This window comes from Scomber scombrus, chromosome 15 (assembly GCF_963691925.1).
Source record: "Scomber scombrus chromosome 15, fScoSco1.1, whole genome shotgun sequence".
NCBI lineage: Eukaryota > Metazoa > Chordata > Actinopteri > Scombriformes > Scombridae > Scomber > Scomber scombrus.
The window spans coordinates 25,736,688-25,750,822 of record NC_084984.1 but is presented as its reverse complement, the minus strand read 5'-3'; the positions used below and the strand labels follow the sequence as shown (position 1 = coordinate 25,750,822).

General features: G+C 40.4%; 1 protein-coding gene across 2 annotated transcripts in view; it reads left to right on the top strand.

The window, feature by feature from the left end:
- The window catches only part of LOC133994917 (WD repeat-containing protein 7), a 107,501-nt gene that overhangs the window by 48,762 nt on the left and 44,604 nt on the right, over positions 1-14,135 (top strand). For both annotated transcript variants that reach the window (XM_062434155.1, XM_062434154.1), the window contains exon 22: positions 5,967-6,080. In XM_062434155.1, coding sequence (XP_062290139.1) covers positions 5,967-6,080 — 114 coding nt within the window. The remainder of the gene's footprint in view (positions 1-5,966; positions 6,081-14,135) is intronic.

Below are 14,135 nucleotides of genomic sequence, written 5' to 3'. Positions count from 1 at the left end.
GATACAAAAACGAGCCAATAGCACTTTATTATTATTCTATTCGGAGTTGTTTAATGAAGTCGTCCCACCTATTAATTATATTTTTAATCTTACCCCGTTTTTGCTGATATTATTTTATAGGATGTGATGTGATCTTTATTAAAGATTGTAGCCACTCCTTAAAGGAAGGTCTTTCAGAGCTCTTCCAGTATTTGAGGAGTATAGATAACACTTCACTGAGCAACCCCAGAAAAAAGTCCAGTCATATTCGATGCCCTTTTAGCACAAAACAATGTCTACAAAGGAAGCATAGCATGAGCAGCAACAGCTCCATCTGTGTCTATACACGATGCCTTCAGGCACAGTGTTGAGTGTACATCACTTGAGTTTTGGCACCACTCAGAGTCTAGCACCCAGTCACTGTAGTGATGCTTGTAAAACAGAAGATTCAGACTTGAAGCGTAAAAATACATTTAGGGTCGTGTTTACACCCGTATTTATATATTTATTTATATAGTTTAAAGTTGTAGGGACAGCGCACATTAATAAACCTTTTTTTTTTTTGCAGTTGTTTCTTAATCTAGTGGGCCTGCTGAAGGCTGTAAAAATGCTTCCGTACCACAGATTCACACTTAGAGAGAGAACTGCAAAGTAAAGGTGTGAATGGAAGATGAAAACTGAAAGAAAAGCTGTTTTTATAAAGCCAATCCGACATTGTCCAAATGTGTGGACCTGGTTTGAGACCTACAGCAGCTTTCAAAAGTTTTTAGTTTTTAGTTGTGCAAGCTGTTTGTGAGAAATCCAATTCCATCAGAGTGGATCTCATCTCTGCTCTGCTTTATTTGTTTGGAGTGTCATCCTTTTCAAAACTTCAGAGTTTAAGTGAGTTAAGTGAGTCCTCCAGCTGTCTGGAGGAAGATGGGGAGAGATGAAGAACATGAGCAGAGAACAAATGAGGGTAGAACAAAAACTTCAATATCAAAGTCAGTCATAGCTTTGGGTTTTGGTGTGGTCATAATATACTGTACACTGTACTGTACAACGCACGTCACACACTCCACATGGGACGAGTGTAACATAAGTGGAGTGATTGGTCTTATTTGACACTGTTGACACATCTAATAGGCACTTTGTTGTCCTCTTGAGCGTCTCTCTCAGCTCCTCCTCTCCAGCAGCAGAGTGGTCGGTGTTTGAGAGAATACACCTGTATATGTCCATTAGCTTTTAGTGCAGAGGAAATGTCACTGAGTCACTGAGTCATTGACAGAGCCCCTCTGTCTCAGCATGGTGCCCACCAGATTACACACGCACGCTCGCACGCACGCACGCACGCACGCACGCACGCACGCACGCACGCACACACGCACACACGCACACACACACACACACACACACACACACACACACACAAAGAGCAGTGGCCATTGCTGACCTTTCAGCTCTCCTGGAAGTGTTTAAAAGGTTTTAACACAAAGGAAACAGGGTGAGCTCGAGTTGTTAACCGGCACTCAGAGGAAGAGAGAACGAAAGAGAGAGAGAGGGAGAGAAGGAGAGAGAGCCTGTTCACACCAACTCCATCACCACTGCTGTGTGGCTAATTATCTGTTTTTGAGCTTAAACAATTCAACATATATCGGAGAACGCACACGAACAGTTTCTTCAGAATGCAATGAGATTCAGGATGTGGTTAGCCTAGCCTAGCTTAGCACAAAGAGTGGAAGCAGCTAAACTGCTAGTCTATCTTAGAATAATGACTGGAAGCAGGTGAAAACTGCTAGCCTGACTCTGTCCAAAGTTTAAAAATATGCCTACTAGCTTCTCTAAAGCTAGTTAACACAGAACAATTTCTTTGCAAACTGCAGGTGCAGTGATGATTTCTGGCAGGCCCCTCTAGTCAGACGCACTGCACAGAAGTACGAACAGACAATAAAACATGTGCGCGAACCTTTAATCTTTGGGGTGGAAGACTTCCGGAGCTGCAGGAGGGGGGAGAGGGAGCGGTGGAAGCCAAGGAGAGAGTGTGCGATGCTGGGCAGAGAGAAAGAGTCAACCCCAACACACTCATATTCCCACACACTTGATTAAACAAAGCCTCCATCATTGTTCACACTCATACACACACACGGACACATGGAGTTTTAGGGGTCAAACTGTGTGTGTGTGTGTGTGTGGCAGCTGTTTCTTTGATCACTCAACAGCAGTCCCCATTTCCTTTTCTCTATCCTCTGCTTTTAGTTTACCTCCATCGTCCAATCCTGTCTGTTTTTTTCTCCTCATCAACCTGCTGCTGCTAAAGCTTCACCACCTCTTCCTCCTCTTTTTTGTCATTCTCTCCTCTAATCTCCTCTTCCTCACATTCATTCTTCTAACATCTGTCCCTTCATTGCCTCTCCTCTTCTTTTCTTCACTGCCTCCTTTTCACCTTTCTCCTTCTTCTCTTTCTCCTTTTCACTATTCTCACTTTATTATTCACTTTTGTCTTTTCTTTGTTTTTCTATCCTTCCCCTTTCCTCCCTCTGTTCCATCTTCCCTACCCCATCCCTCCTTCCTTTCCCATTTTTATTCCCTTACTTTCCTGAGTGGATGAAGGTGAAGTTGAGGTGGAAAATTGATAAAAATGGAAATAACAGGCAATAAATGGCTTTTTCTTCCCTTGCCTTTAAATAAATAGAAAAATTAATAGATATAATATAAATGGAAATAAAATAAAATAAAAATGGTCCATCCATCATCATTTCAATCTTTTATCAATTCTTATCAATTCTTACATTTACTGAGCAAAATAAAAAGGGAAAAAAAACCCAACAAATTCCTGAAATGAAGAAGTGAAAAGGAAGAGTGCGTTTTAAGCAGTAGAGGAGAGAGAGCAACAGAAAGAAGAGAGGAGGAGGAGGAGGAGGTCCTGGAGGTTAACAAGGCATGCTGGGAGCTATGTGTCATGGCTGACATGACAAGCTTGACCTTGGAGCAGGGCAGAACGCCTTCCCTTCCCCTCCTCCCTCTTCCTCCTCTCCTCCACCCTGTCATCCACCCCCTTTTTTTTAACCACACAGAGCTCCATCTCTTCCTTTCCCCTTCCTCAGCTCCTGTATCTTTCTGTCATTCCCCTCGAGCAGGACAGTTATAGGTTAGAGGCCCGGCCAGCGTCTTTAAGTAGCCAGGTGGGAAGTAAGAGAGCGGTGGTCTGGGTGGTGGATGGGTGTGTAGCTCGCCAACCTCACATGCAATATGAACATGCGTTGTTCATTGCCATTTTCTTCGAAAGGCCAGAGGGTGTACACATTAAGTATTCCTGGAATATGCAGGAAGTCAGCGAGTGTTACCAAGAACGGTCTCAAGTATTTTCATGCTTTACATCAAAAGCTCATCTTTTGCTAATTGGATGGCAGTCTCTCTCCATGAATTGAGTCATTTGGAGGTCTCTGTGGTCTCTTAAGGTCTCTAGGATCGTAGAGTTGTCTTTACAGGCGTGACCAAGCGCAGCAACAACTTGCCATTTGGTTAAGTTTAATTGCGAACACCATAGTTTTCCCCCAACCTTAACCCTGCTGCTGTTACTAATAATGTAAAGGGAAAGAATTGAATGTAAACATGTAACACATTCCAGGTTAAAGGTGTACGGGTAGGTTTTATTGGCATCTCGTGGTGAGGTTTCAGATTGTAACCAACAGAGGACCCCCCCCCCCCCCCCCTCACCCCGTCAAAGTGTGCAAGGGGATCTACATGGACTGTGAAACTCGCAAAAAACATCAGTGTTGAGTCAGTGTTTGGTTTGTCCATTCTGGGCTACTGTAGAAACATGACGACCTCCATTGCAGAGGACTCGCTTCCTAAGTAGATATAAAGTTTCAAACGTAACAAAAACACAATCATTCTTATTTCCAGGTGATTATACACTAATTAAACATACTTGTTAATATTATATTCCATTTCTGCCAAGTCCATTTCACAAGATGACACTAAATTCTACATACTGCACCTTTAATATCAATATTCTCATCAAAATGACCAATGACTTGAGATTGAGGATCTGCATTCAGGTCCCACATGCTAGTTTTCAGACCCGGTTGATATAGCAACACCTGTGGTTACGATGGTTACGGCAAATGCGATGAATTATTTAATGCTATTTAACAGTCCTTGAAAAGCAACAGAAGAGCAACTGTTTGCAGTGCAGCCAGACAAACTGAACTCAGATTTCATTCTGCACACTGTGAATGCACTTTCCCACACAACAGTTTGTCGCAGTGAAGTTTGGTACCTTGCTGAAGAGTTGCAGGTGTGCAGACTGTAGCTCTAGCTAAAATAGACTGTTATCTTGTTTTTTTATTTACAGAAATGTTGTGCTTTACAATAAAAGCCACCCTGTGTATCCAATTAAAGGCTTTCAATGTGAATCCACTGCTGCCTCATTGCAGCTCTCGCGTCATATTTAATGAAAGTAAACAGTGAGGTTGACATAAATTAGATAAAAATGCTCTGGATTACATATACATCTTTTTCCTGTGAATCCCATGTTCTTAAGTAGTATCTGAATCCATCATGGGAATGGCGTGCCCTGCCACTACCAATAAAAACTACTATATAGAGGGATATATAGAGGATTACTGAATGTAAATACATTAAAGGACTATTGCAGAAAGAATGCTGACCATAAATAGTATGAAATGACGGCATGTATAAATCACGTTATGTGGTAAATGATAGTGTTGTTACTATATAGCTGTTACTGTTATTACAATTCTGATCCTCTGCATTGTCTTTCTGCCATTGGGACTTCTGTCTGTTTTGTATATACAATATGTATCCCTCTTCTGTTCTTCCTTAGGCATCTCTCCTTTTTTACTAATAAAGGTTTTTGTTTCAGTTTTCAGAGAGAGACAGAGAGAGCTCTTTTCATACAGAAACCTCAGTTGGACTTTTTATCCAATCACAGCAGAGCATCAGTTATGTTTTAATTAAGCCCAATTACGTTTTTATCACTTTAACGTATGAGCAAATAATCAACGACCAGAGCTATGTATCAGGCCTCTGTGTGTGTGTGTGTGTGTGTGTGTGTGTGTGTGTGTGTGTGTGTGTGTGTGTGTGTGTGTGTGTGTGTGTGTGTGTGTGTGTGTGTGTGTGTGTGTGTGTGTGTGTGTGTGTGTGTGTGTGTGTGTGTGTGTGTGTGTGTGTGTGACACTGACTGACTGACATAAAGCAGCTCAGAGTCATTATGTTGAGCGGTCAGCAGTGTTAATTGGAACATGAAGCACAATGTTAACCAGGATTAATCAATGTAATTACACAGTGTAATTACATTTTTTTCATTGGCTACCCTTATTATAAACACATGTGATGCTTTTAGTATTTTTTAAAATTCATTATCTTTTTAAGTTTTGTACCCAAAATATAAATAACCTTCCTTTTTTGGTGGTTTTGTGTCCGTTCTTTTTGCGCTGCTCGTTGTGTTTTTTCACACGGAACCATAGTGATCAGAGAGTGTGTCTGTGTGTTTGTGTGTTTGTGTATGCATGTGTGTCCTAATTAATTAGGCTGTTTTCCTGGAGATTAGCCCAGTGTCGGCTCTGTTACCTTTGAGTCGTCTCATTCATTAGCACAGCGTCATTTATTAGCCTGGCCGCTAATGAAAAGCCACTCTTAATTGGCAATGGAGAGATAAAGGCTAAATGAAAACACTAAATATAGAGAGGGCAGCTGTGTGTGTGTGTGTGTGTGTATGTGTGTGTGTATGTTTTCATTAAGTCTCCAGATAACGAGAAGGCCCAATAAACCTTTATTAGCTACTTAACCAGGGCAGTTAGCCTGATAATAAGGAGCGACGCAGAAACCTGGTGTGATGAGCTAACTAACACACAAACACACACAAACACACACACATTTGCTGCTATTCCTGGCGGTGTGTGTGTGTGTGTGTGTTTCCTGTGATGATACAGGCTGCTATTTAATATTAACTGAAACGTTCGTCTCCCTCTCTCTCTCCTCAGCCGGTTCAGCCACTGAACCTGCCCCTCCGGCCCCGCCCCCTCCCGAGGCTCAGCCAATAGAAACCAAGGCTCCCGAGGAGGAAATGGACGTCACCGATGACGACATCACAGCAGGTAGGAACAAAAATATATACAATTTTGACTTTCAGACACATTCTTCTCAACTATTCCTTTAAATTAGATACTTGATATTAAGAAGTGTGATGTCAGACCTTATAATACGTCTGAACTGGTATAAGTGGGTCTTATCTTCATGGGTGTTGAATTGATGAATCGTTATCATAGGAAGGTCAACATAGTGACACAAGTTGGAATAGATGGTGAGTTATTATTGGTCAAGGTCCAACATTTAATCTGTCATCCCTCTCAGCCAAGTCTCAGAAGGGATATGTGACTCTGTGATCACTCAACATCTCAAATATCCTATCTGATTCCAACATTAATGACAACGTACTGACACCAAAGAAACAAACTGCTTGCTCAGCTGTAACACAGATTACTACACAGACTCTCTCAAAGGGGCTTAAATTGAGGTCAGAAGTTTAAAAGGGTTTGAGGATTTCAGTCATTTTTGGATCTGTTCTCTTTCTCTGACTGAATGATTGGGAAATGTACATAGAGTACAAGTGGAGGATTTTATATACATCTTAAAACATGTCTGGAGGGAATCTTTTTTAATTGTCCCCAAACTGCCGTAATCTACATATTATAACTGCCTTCTAAGTGCTCCTGCTGGAAAGGAAGGTCCTACCAGGGGATGTACTTACTCTTTGAGGGTGTTTGTGGTATAAGATGAATGGATGATTTATCATTTATGTGCTGATGAGATTCAGGATTCAGGTGTTTTGCTCTGATGGCTATGAACATAGGTTGAGCATTGTGTGTGTGTGTGTGTGTGTGTGTGTGTGTGTGTGTGTGTGTGTGTGTGTGTGTGTGTGGGGGGGGGGGGGGGGGGGGGCTATGTTTGATGCCACACAGCCCATGTGTAATGCCAGTGTAGTGTGACCTGCATGGTGTTAAAAGCAGTTTGATGTTTAGTGGGCACACATGCTCCCTTTCTCTCTCTCTCACACACACAAACACACTCCCTCTCTTACACATACGTACACTAACACAGAAAGGTGAGAAGCACTTCTCCCCAGGAAAACGACTGACACTGCGGCACAGGTATATAAACCACACACACACACACACACACACACACACACACACAACACACACACACACACACACACACACACACACACACACACACCAAACACTTTTACAGTCCATTTATCTTTTGTCACATTTCCTTGAATGGTTTAGCCGTGACAGATTGAATAGTGGTAAATACTCACATGAAAAGCCTTTTTTTTTTAAAGGAATAGTATGTAGGATTTAGTGACATCTAATGGTTAGGTCTGGGGATTGCAACCAACTGAATACCTCTCCACCTCCAAGCGTTAGGAGAATCTACGGCAACTTCGAAACTTGTGAAAAACACGAAAAGTTGCCTCTAGAGCCAGTGTTTGGTTTGTCCATTCTTGGATACCGTAGAAACATGGTGGAACAACATGGTGGGCTCTGTGGAAGAGGACCCGCTCCCTATGTAGATATAAAATGCTCATTTTAAGCTAAGGAAAACATGATTCTTAGTTTCAGGTGATGAAAATATCATTATGAATATTTAAATTCTGCTAGATAATAATTTGGCTAGATGCCGCTAAATTATACACGCTGCACATTTAAAATTCTACATACTGCATCTTTAAAATTATACACATACTCCATCTTTAAGTTTAACATTTACAAGAGAATGAAATAAAATAATATCCTTTTAAAAAATGGCTACACCGGTCTCACACTGTCACTTTCACCCACACAGCAGCCCCCCCCCCCCTCCCACCCCTCCCTCCCACATCTCTCAGACCAGTCAATATCACAGACGTGTCTGACAATTTATCATTTCTCACAGCTCATTTTTCTCCTATTGACAGCAGTGTGTGTTTTTTTTTTTTTCATTCTCTGCAGTATTAAATCTGTTAGCAGATGCCTCCAACACAACAGAGTCTGAATCTTATCTACCGCAAAAGGAAAAAAAAACTCAGAGTTATAAAACTTTTCTGCTCTCCCTGTTGGTTTCACTTCCCTCGTTCCTTTCACTGTTTTTCAAACTTATTCTGTTGAATGCATTCAAAAAAAAATCACACACAAATGGCAATGTAGTGTAGTGGAAAATCTAACCATATCTCAGTGGTTTCTGTTGAGGAAGAAACATTATTTCAATTAGAGCTGTGCTATAACAATAAAGTCAGAGCTTTTTATTTTTTATTTATTTATTGTAACGAAACAAACAATAGTTGAGCTTCTAAAATGCTTGTGAAAAAAACTGCCTTTTTTTTGTCTGATGGAAAGCAGCAAATCTTAAGACGGGAGAAGCTGGAGCCAGATAATATTTATTGACAAATGAATTGATAATTGCATAATATAAAATAAAATAAACTCAATAAATAGAATCAAGTCCAAAAATAGTAGTACCACCACCACACAGGATTTCTGAATAAAGAGCTCCAAGGCATTGAAACAGTCAATACTGCCTCCCGCAACGTTTAACTAATCTAAGTATAACTGAGACAAAAAGTCGATTCAATGATGAGTTGATTGACAGAAGGTTAATATACAATTTTCATAATCAATGAATCATTTTGGAGTCTTTTATCAAGAAAAAAATGAAATATTCTCTGGTTCCATCTTCACAAATATGAGGATTTGCTGTTTGGTTGTAAACTGGGTTAGAAGATGTAATTTGAGGATGTCACTTTAGGCTCTGGGAATTTGAGTTGGATTTTTTTCCCCCATTTCTTTTCTGATCGACCAATGAAACAAATCGAGAGACACACAGAGACAGACTGAGAGACTGTCAGAGAGAAAGTGTGACGCCTGACAGCTGTGGTCAGCAGTCGAGCTCATCAGGTCATCACATTACAGCTCAGTTAAAGGATAGTTTCGCACTTTTTCAAGTCTGTATTAAGAGTTAGAGAAAAGGAGGAGATGATAACCTAAAAAAAATGGGAAGGGGAAAAAAAGGAGGGAAAAAGAGATAATGGGAGAGGACAGGAGGAAGGTGGAAGAAAAGAGAAGAAATGAGGGAAGGAAATGAAAGAGGGAACAAAAGAGGAGACAAAGGGAAAAAGTCGACGTCGACAGCCGCACGTTCACTTGGCTGCAGGCTGTTACCACGGCAATAGACTCATCACCTCAGTCTAATGTTGTCTCCCCTTGTCTCTCTCTCTCTCTCTCTCTTTCACACACACACACACACACACACACACACACACACACACACACACACACACACACACACACACACACACACACACACACACACACACACACACACACACAGAGTTCAGGATGTGCAGGTGACAACAGTTGTTGCTTGGTGCCACAGCTGCAAAACCTCCCAGACCAGAGCTTCTCTCTCTCTCTCTCTCTCTCTCTCTCTCTCTCTCTCTCTCTCTCTCTCTCTCTCTTCTCTCTCTCTCTCTCTCTCTCTCTCTCTCTCTTCCTCTCCCTCTCTCTCCCTCTCTCTCTCTCATCTCTCTCTCTCTCTCTCTCTCTCTCTCTCTCTCTCTCTCTCTCTCTCTCTCTCTCTCTCTCTCTCGCAAACCTGTGTGTGTGTGTGTGTGTGTGTGTGTGTGTGTTGTAATTATGTCCCTAGCAGTGTCAGGGGATGTCATTAGGATCCATAGCACCCTCCTCCTACACACACACACACACACACCTCTCTTATTCTCTATGTCCTTCACACATACGCACACATGAATCTCTATTGGCATGAAATTTTGATGGAAAAACATGTTGCCAAAGCATCAACACCAACAAAGTAAATAATACATATAGTGAATACATGTAAAACACTAATTACGTACAGCACAATGCATTGAGTACAAACTAGTTCTTTTCTAGCATGACTCAGTCTTAATGATCTGTAACAAAAGTCAAGATTTCTGGTATTTTCACATTTTAAGCAGTAAAGTAGCCCTTTGTAGGCTTGGAGGTCCATCCATTGGTGGTGAGAGCAACTGTCACAGCAGTGGATGAATCCTGAGGCAGCATGTGTTTATTTATATAAAAAACATGATACAAAATATCTACAGCCGCATTGAAACCCGATCATATCAGCGTGAGACAGTAATGTGCTCCTACACTAGAGGGAAGACTGCCTCTACAAACTGAGAGAGCATCTCATCTCTGCCTGTGATGGAGGGGGGGGGGGGGGGTGACCCTAGGGAGGTCAAAGGTCCCCGCTGGACAGAGCCTCATCACCCACCCCCCACTCTCTCTCTCTCACGCACACACACAGAAATATATACGCACACACCCATTTTCTCTGTGCTGGCAGGCATTTTGTCTCCTTCAGGAGTCCCGCAGAGAGCATCAGCTGATGCATCGTAACCAACAAGATGCTAACTTACACCACAGATGGATACCTGTAATCAGTGTGTCTTATATATGGATGATGCACATATTTTAAATGTATAGGTTATTGATTTTTATATTCACAGTGCAAATGAATTTAGAGATTCACTCATACCTGCAATGTTACTTTTAAATAAAACACATTCTGGTATAAAAATGGGATCATTTCAAATAATGGAGTCAATCATGCAGTGGTGTTATTAACTATACATCAGTTCCTCATTGTGTTAGATGTGAGGAAGGAAAGAAAGTAGAGGGGGGAAATGAACGAAAATGTCTTTCTCGCCTCTTTCCTTTCTCCGCTTCCCTCTCTCATCCCTTGTGAGGGGTCCACAGCAGCACAGATAGAGGCCAGAGGTCAAAGGTCAGGCTGACCCTCACCTCTCGGTGTCATTAGTCCAGTGGTGATTTGGTTAGCTGAAATGCTAGCCTCCCAGGCTAATCTAATATTGGAGCCTGGAGGTCGTTTAGGTCAGATCACATTTCTCTTCAGAACAGATTGAACTTAGGGAGAGATAAATGTTCTGAGCTGCGACTCTGAACGCTCCTGATTGTTTCTTATGATTGTGTTTCTGCTGTTTTTACCAAGTGAGGGACCCAGCTGGTGTATGGGAATATTATTGTATTACACACAGAAGAGTGAAGTTATTGTCCAGATATTATAAATGTACAGGAATGTTATTTCTGATGTCTTTGGTACAGAACCAGCAACATCAAACACGGCAGTAAACAGCATTACAGTATGATGCAGTGTAGTATATTATGGTGCACTACACAGTATTGAATGTTTTAGTGTAGTATGGCATAGTCTAGTATGTATGGTACAGTGTAGTATATTATAGTATAATAGAGTAATATTATGGTGTAAGATAATATGTTTTGACATTGTATACTATGGTGTAGTATTTGTTTTAGTACAGTACAGTGTAGTATAATATTATGTTGGTGTTGTATAATATGGCAAAGTACTTTTTTAAGGCGTAGTGTAGGATTATATATTTTGGTATTGTATAGGATTGTGTAGTTTTGTTTATAGTACAGTATGCTTTGGTATTGTAATGCATTGGTGTAATATATGTTTTGGGTATAGTATTGTATGTTTTGGTATAGAAAGGTGCAGTATAATATGTTTTGAGATTGTATAGTATAGAGTAGTACATGTTTTCAGTATAGTATTATGTTTTGGTATAGTACATTATGGTATAGTATAATATGTTTTGGTATACTATAGTGTTGTATACTATGGTGTAGTATATGTTTAAGGTATAGTGTAGTGTGTCACATGGCTGGAGGTTAGTAATTGTAATTAGCCTGGCTGATTTAGCTCTTTTATCAAGACAATTAAGGCACTTAATGACCCAATGGCTGCAATATGCGTCAAAAATGACAATCCAATTTCCTGTAGTCATAATTCAGTCACTACTGATCACACAGACATGATACATGTATTTTTAGATTCAGGGTGACTTGCACTTTACAGAGACACATAATCCTGTTTAGGAATCACAGAATAAAGACACTCCATATAACACCAGAATTTTCCTGAGGAAAGAAACAATGTTATCAAGTGATATTTGTCTGTACATCTGTGGGTATATTGCAAACATTAACTGCTAATAATTCATTCTGCCTCCTTTTTTTTGGTGCCAGAATGCCAAAAATATGAACAAATGAAGGCAGCCCACAGCATAATTCATGAAATGAATGGCAGCATTATGTGACCTGTTTACATCCCCCAAATCTTTATGGACAGCTGTAGTACCAAATCATAGGGCATGATTATCATTATCATTATCCTCCAAACACAAGTAAGACAAAGAATAATAATAGTGACAAAGTTTTCCTGGTTGCAGTATCATTTGTTGTTCCTCTTCTCTCACATCTGATCACAGTATGACACTCAGTGTGTGTGTGTGTGTGTGATAATGTGCACATGAAGGCAAAGTGTGTGTGATTGTGTGCGCGCGAGGGTTTTATGAATGTGTCACAGAGATAAAATGCTGGCCTTGGGGGCGTGTTCGTGCGTGCGTGTGTGTGTGTCTGTCGGCGCGTGTGTGTGTTGCAGCCTGATGATGGTCCGGCCACAGATGTAGACAGAGACGAGTCATAGAGACAAACGGAAATGACTGACTGACCACATTACTGACTGATTTTCTTGGCGTCTATCTGAATGCCTGATTGGCTGTTTGATTACTAACTTAATAGCAACATTTGAACTGTCTGATGGATTGACAGTTTTGTTAACTGGTTTAAAAGCCATCTGATTGGCTACTAAATGATCCCAACTCCCTGTCACAGACATTTCGTACTGTAATGGTTTGACTATTGGTGCCAGCTAAAGTTATGAAGTCATTCAAATGTAAAATAATTAGTTCGTGTTCATATGTGAGAGAGTCCATATCTCAGTCTGTGTTGAAACTAATGGAATTAAACACAGCTCCTTCAATTCAAAAACTCAATTCAGTAATAAAAAAATAACTTCTTTTTTTTAAGTCCAGTTTATAATGTAAAAAATGAAACAGCTCAAAAGTAAAATAAGCTCTGTAAACTACCTGCTTCAGAAAGCGTATGAAAATGATTCATTACTCAATGCGTCCAGTCCTTGTGCTGTTTTTGATGCAGTTTTATGAGGCCTGTGGGCAGATTCAGGTGTTAATACTGGTCACATTGATCACCTTTTCACCTCAGATCCTCCACTGATCACACACTCTAATCGGCTTATATGGAAATGAGATGAAGAAAGACAGGGAGACACATCGGTACGCCAACCTCGAGCCATAAAATGTAAATGTGTGTCATTCCAATTCTGACGCAGCGAGGCCAGTTTTATTGTTTTATTGATGAGATCTTAAAGCCCCTGAAAAGTTGGTTTCAAATCTTTCATAGCTTTATGAAATTAAATATTCATTATCTAATAAATACCACCATTAAAGTTGGCAGAAAAAATCATCTGTAGTTATTATTAATAATTGAACAGTGAAAACTCATCAGGGCTGTGCGGGTGTGGTTTGATCAGATATGACTAACAGTGGCTGGCAGCACATCCAGACCACCTCACAACTGCTAGATCTGTATTTAATTACTGCTGAATTCTGATTGGTGCATGAAATTATGTGACATCACTTATTTCCAATTAGTCAGAAAAACACTGACAAAAACAGAAATACAAGAATCTCACATGTGAAATAATCACAACTATTGTTACATTGGAAGAATATAGTGCGGTCATGCAGGATGCTACTGTATGATTCATAGTAAGATGCTGAATAGGTTCTCAGGGCTTAAATCTATGTTCACTTGAATTGAAAAGGAGCTACAAAGTCCTTCATATCTCATAGTTACCCAACCTCCTATCAGTCTTTTCTTTCTTCTCAGTCTTCTTCACTTCAGGAATATGTTGAGTTCAGATGTTTCTCAGATAATGTGTCTTTTCACCACAGAGATATGGAATCAGTTTAGATTAACTATCAGACATCTAGAATTGATCTGATGTTTCAGGCTCACCACAACAAACTGTACATCTGCAGGGTTTCCTGTTTTTTTTTTTTTAGACAAAGCGGAAAAGCCTGGAGAACGTGCGAGGTGCGGCGCTCACAGTTTGTGCACTCAGTCACGCACCTTTAGAGTGTTGTGTGCCTAAGTAAAAAAAAAAAAAAAAAAAATCATGATTTGACAGGCAGATGTGTCCATATGGATTTATTTTCA